General features: G+C 43.9%; 1 protein-coding gene across 3 annotated transcripts in view; it reads right to left on the reverse strand.

The window, feature by feature from the left end:
* The window catches only part of schip1 (schwannomin interacting protein 1), a 192,867-nt gene that overhangs the window by 27,966 nt on the left and 151,656 nt on the right, over positions 1–13,245 (reverse strand). Inside the window, exons 1-2 of one of the 3 annotated variants that reach the window (XM_034115359.1) lie at positions 9,810–10,326; positions 6,262–7,041 (exon numbers count right to left, since the gene is read on the reverse strand). In XM_034115359.1, coding sequence (XP_033971250.1) covers positions 6,262–7,041; positions 9,810–9,818 — 789 coding nt within the window. In that variant the 5' untranslated portion in view covers positions 9,819–10,326. Of the gene's footprint in view, positions 1–6,261; positions 7,042–8,799; positions 9,323–9,809; positions 10,327–13,245 lie in introns of those variants that run through there. The other 2 variants (XM_034115358.1, XM_034115357.1) reach the window with 2 other exon arrangements.

Here is a 13,245-nt window from a genome sequence, read left to right on the forward strand (position 1 = left end):
TAAACACAGTAGTATAGCTATAATGCTTAGTAACCAACAAGTAAGCTTTTCCAGTTAATTTACACATAGTGTTATTATTACTCATCAATACACATAGATTTGTATTTTTTTGTGTTTGTATATGTGTGCAGTCTATACTATACTGTATATATACAGTCTATGGTGCAGACAAGGGGAAGTAATCAGGTAGCTGATTAAAGTACACTTTGACACCAGATAAGGGCCGTTAAGCACTTCTGTCACTTGAACTTGATAACTCGTATTTCTTGGGTGTTCCCAAGGGTGTTTTCCTTAGTTACAGTTTGTGTGTAGACTTTGCAAGTAAACGTTTTGACCATACCACCAGCAAGCAGGTCAAATCAAGTTTACATGCGCTAGTGCAGCTGCGTACCTAGTCTAGACAAAACATTGTATATCAGACCTCACTTGTCAAACTGACTTGCCTTTGCTTCTAAACTTGGCCATGGGATAAACACTGGGATGTTGGCGATAAATATCTTTCAACAGCAAACACTACTATATATCTTTGCTACGTAACACACCGAGCAGAGAGTAAGTTATCAGGCTCATTTAGGAGGTTTTATGGCCAACGTTTCTACTAATGTTTTTCTTCTGCCTTTTCTTTTCCTTCTTGCACAAGTAAGGGACCGAGGGCTGTCAAGGCCAGTGCCAGCTGTGCCTTCTTATCTAACTTATTATTTTCTTTATTTGAATTCCAAGTAACTACAACTTCTAAACATACTATCTTGTTTGTATTTCAGAGCTGTTTTTGACTGCCTTCTTGTTTTCTCAATGCAGGTGCACATGCGGGCCGGACATTCAGTCACTCCAGGTATATGTGTGCTAGTGTAACTATTAACAGAAGACCTGAAATGACATGTGGCATCCAGAGTCAACAAAAATATTTTGATCAATTTTGCTAGTTGTTTGAGCTCGCCTTGGTTTGTTACAGACTTTCTCTGCACCACATGGTAAAGGAACATTCAAAACAGGCCAAGGTTTGTTTATTTAAAACAGGATTCAAATACATGAGCACTGCATATTTGAAGGTATTCTTTCCTTGCCAGAAAGGGAAAAAAGTAGAGGGCTACCAAGTAGAAACCCACATATGGTCAGAGTCCAGACAGCATGAACCTGCTCTTTATTAAAGGGGTCACACTGAACACTAGTTGTGAGGAAACTGAGATGCATGGACAGATGTGCAGCTGGTTCTACTTTATGTTTCATTCTGGACATATTTAACTTTTCTGTAACATACAAACTCAAGACAAAATGTCACAACAAAAGAATGTACTGCCCTAGGCTAAAATAACATTTGGAGGCTTTGTCAAACAACGCATCTTACTTTGAGTCTGAACTTTCTGAACTTTTGTCCTGGTTTGACTACGGACACATCACATGAACATGTAGCAGTGTTGAAATAGGTCTGACAAACAAATCAGATGTTTTGCTTTACCTGAGCTAGGTGCCCAACTTGCTGTGGGGAATCCAAGGTTAAGCTTAGATGAAGGATACTCCAATGGAAAAAAAAAGAGAAAGAAAAAAAACATCTACCGACAGAGGCAGACTTTCAGGATACCATCAAAAGAGAAAGATATCCTTTGATCCAGTGAGGTGAATGTGTGCATGGACTAACCAGAGACAGAAAACTGCCTGACTAAAGCAGAGGCGGCGCAGCAAGTGTGTAAGGAGAGTGTGTGTGAGCTGTGGTGCGCAGAGGGCCGGGCGTGTTTCAGCTGGTACCGGTACTCTCAGACACGAGGAGCAGTGGTTAAGCCTAGGGGGCTGAACCAGACACCAGGCGCTCTCCACACCTGGCTAAAGCCCTACCCCCCACCTCTGAACCCTCCTCCCTCTTTCTTCCCATTTATACGTTTAGTGTCTGCTCCTCTAACTTTCTGCCCTTCTGTCTCGCTGTATTCTTCATTCAAACCAATCCACTGAGCCCACAAACCTTCCTTTACTCCCTCCTCCACAAGCTCTTTTTGACTATGCGCTTCCTTTCTAACTTTTAAGCTTCCCTGCTTTGTTTCCCCATGCAGGAGCTAATTCCAGTGTGACTACTTTATAATTATTGTTGTTGCCTATTTTATACCCACTTTAACTGCATTTAGGACTTTCAAACCCAACAATTTCTCCCTTTACCCTCTCTGTTTCTACGTGGCACAGTCTGAGCACCGGGCGAAGGTAGTAGTTAAGTTGTTAGTGGAGGGCGGCGTGCACAGTTCAACTGCTGAACTTGTACATAATCACAGAGCACGGAGTGGAGAGAAACAGAAAAACATCTCTTTGCCTTTGCTCTTTTCTCCCACCTCTCTCTGTCCACCTCTTCTCTCTCATACTTTTATTTTCTAAATCATTTTTAACGTTATATGGAGTTTTTCAGCAGCCCTCTCCTATTAAGTATAGATATTCTTCCAATTGTTCCTCATGCTGAAAAAAACAGATAAATCCTCACAACTGTCCTTACAGCAGAGATGATATATAACCCAACTTTTTACAAGGCAAATTTACTAATGTGGCTTTTTTATATGACTTTCTTATTAGATTAGTTCAATGCATAATTGTGTATCGCATTTTTACAAGTTTAGAGACTCGCAAGAAACTGAGTAAAAGTCAGCAGAGGCCTACATTTCCTGAATTGTATTTCCTGAGTCAAGATTAAAAAACAAAGCCCCCTATGCAATTTGTTCTTTTCTTTAGACCTTTTAAACCTTTTTTCTAACATAGGTTTTTCTGGTTTAGGAATTCACATAATCAGGGGTTAATTTCTCAGATTTAATCTGACCTTCAGGGCCACCAAAGACACAAAACTGTTTTCAAAGTTAACTGACACAGATGTGTAAAATTGGTGAAGCTCATCTTTAAACCTTTAAAACTTCTAAATACAACATGGTAAGACTGTAACAAAACTGTTGTGAGTGAATTTATAGTATAAGAGTGTGTGTGTGTGTGTGTGTGTGTGTGTGTGTGTGTGTGTGTGTGTGTGTGTGTGTGTGTGTGTGTGTGTGTGTGTGTGTGTGTGTGTGTGTGAAACAGCTCTTCTTTAAACGTTCAAAGTAGAGTGGTGCTGCAGGTCTCAGCACAGGCCCTATCTTCTTACCACAGTTTGCCCATGGGGTGTTTTTAAATTGTGTGAGTAAGTCTGGGTGTGTTCACCTTCGGATTGAAAATTAAGTAGCCTGTAGGCGTGGATTTATTACAACACACAAGTACTTTTCTGAGTATAGAGGGCCATACATGCAGACTGACCCCATCTCTGTTTTGTTCACCTCAAGACCGGATTGGAAGAACAATATTATTGTTTGCCTTCGAGGGGTGGAGATAAACGGAGGGTTAGGGATAGGGTTACCCCAAGTGTACTTGAGGTCCCTGTGGACCCCTCTCTGCCACGCGACTCCAGAGTTCATAAGAAACAAATTACAAACAGGTCAGCCACCCGCTCAATCCTCCTCACCCAACACCCACAGCCTGCAGGCAGACGCTGAGATTACAGCAGCCAGAAACCACACCCTGACTAAACACACCTGCAACAAGATGACTGTTTCATTAAAACAATAATGAAATAACTTGCAGGCTATGTGCTGGTTTTTATGGCACAGTAGCTCCATTGCCCAAGGTGTACGTGTAGACCTACAGCACAAAGAAACATGTCATTGCCTGTTTAAAGACCTAAGTGACTGTAATAGGTTTTCGTTTGTGTGATTGAATCCTAGGGCTGCAACTAAGAATAATTTCAAACATGGATTGATTTGCTCATTAATCTGCCAATATTTTCTTGATTTATAGTATATAGTAAAATGTAATAAAACTGTAAAAATCTAATCAGACAACTCATCACTTTAATGGCAATCTAAAGAAAAGGGTTAACGTTTTGCCTAATTGTAGTAGGAAGAATTAAGTCTGGAAATTTAACACCAAAACAGAAATGATCAAAAAGAGCTTTAAAGGGGCTGATAAGGGGATTTGTTACATTCAGACAGACATAGCTGTTTCCAGTCTAAATGTTATGCTAAATCCTGGCTGCAGTACTGAGGCTGTACGACATCTGACTGGAGACCAGCTAAACCAGTCTCCAGGGTCTTAGAGGCCACTACAGAATAATATCTTTGAGCTTCCCTGTGTCCCGTCTGATGTCCCACTTCGAAAGCACTGATGCTTTTGAAGCTCTTGTGAAGCATGAATAACTGTCCCTCTGGACCCCAGCAGCATCCCAGACAGACAGACCCCTCCACACCAAACACACACATCATCATGCTGGTGGGTCCTGCCTGAGTGGATGTCTAAATATTTGACAAGCTTTTAAAAGCACCAGCCTCCTTTCCTCCAGGGTGTCTGCTAAATCCTGCAAATTTAAGAATTAAGAAACTCAGATGCCCTCTGACCTAGAAAGACACCGGGGATGACTTGTGTGAATGTTTCAGTACTGGACACTTGACTGCTTGTGTGCTCTTGTTAGCAGGTTAGCAGAGGGTCAATTCAAGCATGGTCCTCTTTTACCACATGTGTACGTTTAGAAATAGGACTTCAAAAGAACAAATCACTTTCATTGAGGGATTGTATTGATATGATCCATATCATGGGCATTCCTCTACAGACGTAACAACAGCACTTTAATGACAATAACATTGGGATTGTGCAGGATATGAGTTTGTGCCTGGGGTCTCTTCTGGTATATCTTCAGCTCAGGTGGGATTACACGGTTAATTCCAATTTCCTATCTACTGAGGGCCATCAAATCTAAGGCACGGTTCTTCTGAAAATAGGTTTTCCCTCGTAATCGGAGAGGCAGTTGGAAGCTGTGGCACTTTATCAGCATCAGGATCAGGCTATCTCTACTAAACACAGCAACCTACACTACCTGAACACACATGTGAGGTGGTAGTGTGGTGAAGAGCATGTGTGTGTGTGTGTGTGTGTGTTTGTGCTGCATGCGAGACAGAGGCTCTCTTTCAAGATATGCTTCTCCACCCAGGTCAATTATATCACAGCCCATTGCCTAGGGAAGGAGAGACGGAGAAAGAGCAGACTCTCCCCAGACTAAAGCCAGCCAGGAGGTGACCTTCTCGTTTAAGTCGGACAGCAGGTAATGAACATTGGCGCGCGCACACACACACACACACACACACACACACACACACACACACACACACACACACACACACACACACACACACACACACACACACACACACACACACACACACACACACACACACACACACACACACACACACACACACACACACACACACACACACACACACACACACACACACACACACACACACACACACAAAGATACCATCTACTATCCTTTCCTCTCTCTTTCCTTCCTCTCATCCCCCATTTCTCCCGCTGCATTCCTTACATGCCTCAGGGAGACGGGGGGGGCCTCCAGGACAGAAAAACAAAGACACACAACACACACAACACACTCACAATGGCACTGGCTGCAGCCATTGTCTGTGTGCACTGAAGAAAAGGTCTTGGTGCTTGAATACCAAATGCCCCACCACACCAATGCCCCTTTATCAAACACACATTTGCCCTCGCTTACTTTTACTTAGTGACACAAGAGCTTGTAGTTTGCACTGGATACTGTGACTGCTGTAAACAATTTTCTCCTGCTCCTCCCTAAACATTTTCAAAGCTACACCCTTTTTGGACCCACACACCAACAATAAACCATAAAACTCTGGCAGGGATTTTGATTTAAACTGAGCGATGTCATGAGATTGTAAATGAATCATAACAGCTTTTAGAGGTTGAGCTGCTGGTGTGGCATGAAAGGCCTGCAGCGGCTCTCTGCAGACCATCAATGCAACACTGACCTCTTCTGGTAGAAACACCACATAGCCACAACAAAGTACATCCAGATTTCTTTAAATTAGGTTAAACCAATACAAAACTGTAAGGTCAGAAACATACATTTGCTGTAGTGATTATCTGCCCAAAGTCATTAAATAATGCTTGCACTGTTGGACATATATTCTCTGAATCAGTGTACTTATGAGGGCCAGAGTTGATAGTATAGTTGAAAGCTGGGCCACATAGCTTAGCGCTACATTAGCCGACTAATCCCTCTTTCTTACTCCAGCAAGCCTAACCCCATGTTTCCAGGGTGCATCTGACACAGATAACTGCTGGATTACAGAAGCCAACCAGGGCATGTGAAAACTCGGTGAAAGATAACCTTTGACACACAAGCAGCAAACCCCACAGGAACACACAGAAACAACAAGTGAAATAGAAACTTACCGAGGTGTAGTTGGTCTTGCCCATGATGTGGTTCTGGTTGTGGTTGAGGTTCTGGTTCTCCTGCTCTCTGCACTGCAGCCCAGCCAGGTGCCTCTCAAGGGCTGCCCAGTCCATGGTGGGCAAAGGCTCCTCCTCTAAAACCTTGTCCTCTTTGTATCCCCCCATCCGTCCCCCAGTCCCTCCACTGCTTCCTCCTCCACTACCACCACCCCCGGCAGTGCTGCGGCTCCCCCTGCCTTTGCTGGAGCTGCGGTGGCGGGGTTTAGGAGTCCCTGTGCCGCTCCGTGGTGTACCGGGGGAGCTGAGCTGGTGGCTCCTGGGCAAAATCAGATTGCCGTTCTGTTTCAGTTCCTCTGGGACGGCTGCGACCGAGGTGGCAGTGTGTCCGCCGGAAGCCGGGGGGGGCGGGACAGTCTTCACATCCTCCAATTCTTCAGCGAGGCTGCGACTGTTCACTGTCTTCCTGTAGCCCTCACCAAGAATGTCCTCCCCAACAACGCCTCCTCCAACTTCCTCCTGACCAGGAGGCTTTGGAGAGGTGTAGCCCTCTCCATACTCACTCTCCCACTCCTCTATCACCTTCTTCTTATACTCTTGGTAGTCCTCGTCCTCCTCGTAGTCCTCTAAGGTGACAAGGTCCAGAGAGGGGGAGGATTTGTAGTCCTCCAAAGTGGCCAGGTCAAGAGAAGGAGAGCAAGGTGTTACCTTGTTGGAGTTGGACTCTGAGCTGGAGCGACTGGATGCATCACTCCCCAGGTCCATGCCATCCTCCCGATAATCCTGCAACGAGAAGGGAACAGAAAAAAATAATGAAACTAAAGAACAAGCATGTGCAAGGACAGGAGTTTACAAATTGAGAAAAAATAAAAGATAGGGGAGGAGGGAGAAGAAGAGGAAAATTAAAAGAGAATTTAAGGAAGTGTGTAGACTTAGATTAGTCACACCAATGTTGTGGTTGGAGACCAGCAACCACAAAGCACTTCCTGTCCCGCAGGAACTTCCTTTCTGCTCAGAATGATGTAGTCGTCCCTCTAAGACTTGTTTTCTGGTCTTCTGTTATACAACTGTACTGCACAAAAGCTTCCCTTAAAGACAAGGCTTACTCATTATATTTTTCTCTGGTAAATGTGTACATGTGTGTGTTTGTGGGCTTATGCAACACTTTACAAACAAAGAAAATGCGTAGTGCGTGTGGCTGGATATGTTAGAATAATATCCCACCACCCACTGCTACATCTGTACAGCACCACAGGGAGAAAAAACAGGGTGGTTAGAGTGAGAGTGAGTGACACTGACATGTCAATACTCAACACACCAAAATGTGACATGCACAGATGCGACCAGGGTTCCTGATAACCTTGACTGTGTTGCTCCTGCAGAGACCCAATCACTGCCTGACTGATTAGTTCACAGCTAATGAAAACGTCTGTGTTGTTTACAACCCACCACAAATCTCCACCTGACCTGAGTCATCATTCTTTTCCTACACAGGAGTGACATTTTCGTCTCACACCTCTTTTAAAAGTTAATGAAAAGCTACATTTCTCTAAAGGCCAAGAGAAATTAACGACACGTTCCTAGGTGATCGACATTATGAGCTGCTTTGGAAAATAAATTAATTATGAAGATTGCTAATTACTGGTGTAGACCATCAAGATTTACTGTCATTTTAAACAAGACCTTCGTGGATGAAATTGCCAAACTGTAATACAGTATTATCCAAATTATAAAAAGCTTTCTTGAGGTATGGCTACGTACTTAACCACACCTGCTCAGGCACTGGCTGTTGACGTCAAAGCACAATGCAGAAAATATCTGTGTTAGGCAAAGCAATATGACTAAGCATCTTGGAGTCCAGATACACAAATTGCTGATGGGATTTAGAGACATAAGCCACTCTATGATGAGGGGCTTGCATTTATCCATGAAATGCTAGTGTGTCAAAGAGAATAGAAGTGAAGCTGCAGCAGAGATAAAGATGGTACCAGCTGCTCATATTGGGCCATAAAGCCACATTTCACCTTGGCAAGGTGTTATTGGATACTTTAAACTATATCTTAATGTTATGGAATAGGCTACTTGGCCTTGGTAACATATTGCATTGCCACTAGGGAGCTGGGACCTCCAGTGTGTTCATAGGGAGAGTTAAATTGTAGTATTATTAAATCACTCAAGAATTAGGCAATGCCAAAATGTATGACAACCGTTTTGCTTGTTACTCCAAAGTCTATAACACGTTTAATCCAATAATCGGTTCAAAGGGATCATTACCAACAATATGTGGGTTCTTGACATGGAAAACTCCAGGAGCCCCCGTTGGTTTTACAACTGAAGAGGGAGGATTTAAGGGCACACAACAGTACTGGCCTACTTATGGCCTGATTCTCTGAAATCGCTTAGACCTGTTATTGTACAGCAATACGTACCTATTCACGATTATACAAATAACAAAAAAACATAATGTTTAGCCTTCAAAATGTAGCAGAGTCTGAAGAATATATCAATGTTGCCTAGCAGTAGAGCGGAGAACAACCTTACCGACGTGCTCATCAAACGCGCTGGATCACCACACGGTCACCAGTCCCCGTGGTGTGTGAGCCAGCCTGTCATCCTGGCTTTCTCACCGGCTCTAAGTGCTATAAAACCCCGGTTACAGGCACCGGGAGGAGTTTTTCTCTCCAAAGTATAAGAACGCTGAATGAAAGCAGCGTAGTATCCGAGCTGCGTTCCCGTTTCAAATCTCGGTCAGCGATCCTTCTTCTTTAACTGTTATCCCGATCTGTGCAGCCTCCAAAACAAGCGCTTGTTTTCCAGATATGATCGCGTCAATACATGATGGTCACATGAGCCCGATTATAATAATGTAATCATTTAAAGTGTGTGCGTATGAGAGAGAGGAATGCGCTGCAAGGCGGCAGGCTGGAGCGGTAAAGCTGATCCGCTGCGGGATTAACGCGCAGCCAGGCGGACCATACAGGCTGGATTTGGCCACGAAATACATGCAAATTGACAGCTGCACAGATCCCCACCCCGCAGCCGGGCGGGTGTCTGGGGGGCGTTTAATATATGTCAAAGACTACCCTCACAACTCTTCCCGTTGTTCTCTAGGTAGCTTGCAAGGGGGCATCATAGCATACGCCCAGTCTTTGCGTGCGTCGAGCGTAGACTGGCCACGCCAAGTGGCATTTCTACACGGATGACAGTTGCATGATTTCATCTGTCAACATAGGCTATCATGTCATTAAGTGTTGACATTTGATTTTTAGTACAAACTATACAAATGTGGATAATACGCGTGAGTTTCCAAAATGTGGTCATTCATAGGCTACTTAAATGATGTAATGCTCCCAAAAAGTCCCAGGAGGCACCTGATATCCCCCCGGCAACAGCGGTGACAGAAACGCCTTAAAGCACACTATCACACGGAGACTGACACCCAATACAGCCTTGACCCCCTTAGATTCACTACAGCATGTTACCAGACACAATTAAAGTCACCGCCTGCATTAACCTTACCGGGGCTACGACCTAAAATATACGATACTCACTGTCATCATCTTTGTAGCTTCCCCGTCGCGTCTCAAGACATTGTAAAGTGTAAATCCCAGCTGTTAGACAACGGCGACGCTGCTGACTTGTTTCACAGCAGCTTTATTTTAAGGGCGGGTGGCGGTGAGGCTGGCTTCGCTGGAGAAATTACAGAGAGCCGGTGGACAATTCAGTACAGTCATCGCTCTGAGTGTGTAGCCTAGTCCGTGCACAGAGGAGACAACCGAGGAGTCCTGCCTGATTGGACAAAATAACGTAGATGTCTTTAAATCCCAGCAGGTCAACGCATCTCCTCTCCTCACATCCAGCGATGTCAAACCAGCAGTCCAGTCCGCACTCTCCTGCTCCCACGTCAGCTGGAAAATGAATAAGCTGCAAGTAAAGTGCGTCCCCTTATATTGTGGGCACGTTTCAAGACGCCTTTATCGCTCAGTTATTACCTAGAAACTTAAAACTAAGCGCACAAGAAGCATGCTGCTGCTCCCCGGCTGGCACAGGCTCTCACTATAACCGTGGCTCTCTGTCGCAGCCTGCAGCTCTGAGGAGAAAGTGACGACGACAGAACACAACTAAAGCCCAACCTTCTGCACCCACTGACCTTGCAAATTACAGCCAGAGAGAGAGAGAGAGAGAGAGAGAGAAAGGGAGAGAGGGTGAGAGAAAAGAGAGCACTAACTATACAGGTGAATGATTAAATATACATCTGGTGTTCGGATTTTAGAATATTTCTAGACCTGGTTTCCATAAAACCTCAGGGACCCCTGTTCTTATATCTGCTATTTGTCTTCACATCATATTACAAAGGCTGTCATTGTGTTCTTAATTAGAGTTTAGTAGTACACTTTATTAAAATTCATAATGGTTTTCGATGCAACAGCCCTGCAATGAATCCAGTCTGTGTGAAGGTTATAATGTTCAGATCTTGTCATTAATACTTAAAGATGTGTAGCACCCACTGAAGGTGGCCACAAAAAGCACATTTAAAGGTTAGCACAATAAAGACACATGGTTATATTAAAAACATAACTTCTTGTTCTACAAAAATATAACGTTTTTCCAGACAATAAGCACAAAGAGCAAGTTGATAAAAATACACCCACACATCAAATATCACGTATGCTTGCAGATTTGAATTAGATTACCAGAGCAGTAGGAATGCACAGTGCAAGAAAAGCTCACTATCTCTACAACAATCTATACACCATTAAAGGTTAGTCTCAACAATACTGACATTCTGCCTTCCTAGCCAATATAGAGTTTTCTAATTATGTTTGGCAGCATTTTAGACTTCTCTAACTCAACCCAGTACAACAACGCCACAAACTTCTGCTTAGAAAAATGTTATCAGCCCATATCTGCACTTTGACAAAAAAGGAGAGGACATTATAAGCTTCACAAAGAATCAATAAGCCAGTCAGCTAAAAATGAATCAGTTAATGATGATTCATTGATCTTTTCAGCTATTTTTCAAGAAAAATGCCAAAAGAATTACTGGCTCCAACTGCTCAAATTGGAAGTTGTGCTGCTTTTCTTTGTCGTAATCGAAAAAGAAATGCAACCATATAAAGACCTCACTTATGGCCCTATTGAAGTTTAAGAAGAAGTTCAAGCTCAAAGATTATTCCAATAATGAAGGAAAATAAAACAGACTGATTGCTAATATATTGTTAATATATGAAAAATGCATTATTATTATTATGACTCTACTAGTATCATTTTTAGCTTTTGCTGGATGTAAACACTGTTGTAGACATATGAGCTCACACACACACACACACACACACACACACACACACACACACACACACACACACACACACACACACACACACACACACACACACACACACACACACACACACACACACACACACACACACACACACACCACACACACACACACACACACACACACACACACACACACACACACACACACACACACACACACACACACACACACACACACACACACCACACACGACAGCTGCAGTGTTAGAGCTGAAGAGGGGTTAACACCAACATGGCATGATATCTTCATGTTGCATTCCGTTTCCTCTTACAGCAGCTGGTAATTTACATATTTTCCGGCACCAAGATCAAGTTAAATGTTAGTGATAAACTAATCTCATCAACAGCAGGAGTAAAACATACTCCAAAGCATTTGTTTAACAAGAGTTATGATTAAGAACTAGATCTGTCTCTCTCGAGTGGTAAGCCAAACATTTGGCGCTGTAAAAGCGCTGCGTTGTACTTCAGTGATGTTGTTGGGAATCTTTCTCTGCTCTTCACGGCGCAGCCTAGATTTGTAGTTGTTTGAGGGATGGGAGCTGTCCTCAGTTATGTTGAGCTGATTGTATAATAGCATCACAAAGGAAACAAGCAGTCCATATAATAACTAAGCATTACTTCAAAGATCCCTGGCTGAGCCTTTTCTTCCACAAGAGTACGGAGAGTACTCATTGGGATCTCCCCTGATGCCCCTTTCACACCAACGCGGCTCCCGTTCTAGCTCCGTGCTAGTGCTCTTCTGGTTCGGAACTGGTTTTTCTTTTCAGCCCCCGTTTTGTTCACACCGCCCAGAGCCCGACTGGTGCTGCCGCTGCTGCGTTATGACGTCACCGTTTACGTAGCTGATTTTCTCCCCAACGGCGCTCACAACAACAACAATGGGGGACTGCGTCGGATCTGGATTAATACTGAGCAGAACCCAGAGGTATCACGCTCAGTGGGGGATGGATGATCCCCGCTAAATGTCTCTTAAAATTTGCCGGAAGCACTCCACGGACTCTGCGATGACAGCTTCTTCTGGTAGCAAGTTCCACTCTCTGATTGTTCTTGGAAAGAAAAAGTATTTAAGAGTGTCACTAGTAGCGAAGATTCGCTCGAAGTTCAAAGAGTTGACTTTGCGGGTTGCACTTCTAACTGGCTCTAGGTACATTGATGCATCAATGGCTGAGATGTTATGGACAATCTTGAAGAAGAGAACCAAACGAGCCAATCGCCGCCTTTCACTCAATTCCACCCAGTTCAACCGCTTGAGCATTTCTGTGACACTGCTGTCCCATTCATAATCTCCAAAAATGAATCTTGCACCTCTTCTTTGTACTGATTCCAGGGCATCACTGTCTATATCAGTGTAGGGGTCCCAGACCGAGCTGGCGTAATCTAGTTTAGAGCGTACTAGGGCCACAAAAGCTGTCTCCTTCAGTTTCTGGGGACAACGTCGCAGGTTCCGGCGTAGGAAGCCGAGCGAACGGTTTGCCTGTGTTACAATTTGGCCAATGTGTTGGCCAAACTTCAGGTTATTATGAATTTCTACCCCAAGATAAGGCTGGTGGGTCACCTCTTTTAACACCTGGCCACACAGAGTATAGTTTTTAGTGTGCAGGTTTGTTGATCTGCTTGTTCGTAGGACGTAGCACTTACTAGCAT

Source organism: Trematomus bernacchii, unplaced genomic scaffold, assembly GCF_902827165.1.
Source record: "Trematomus bernacchii unplaced genomic scaffold, fTreBer1.1, whole genome shotgun sequence".
NCBI lineage: Eukaryota > Metazoa > Chordata > Actinopteri > Perciformes > Nototheniidae > Trematomus > Trematomus bernacchii.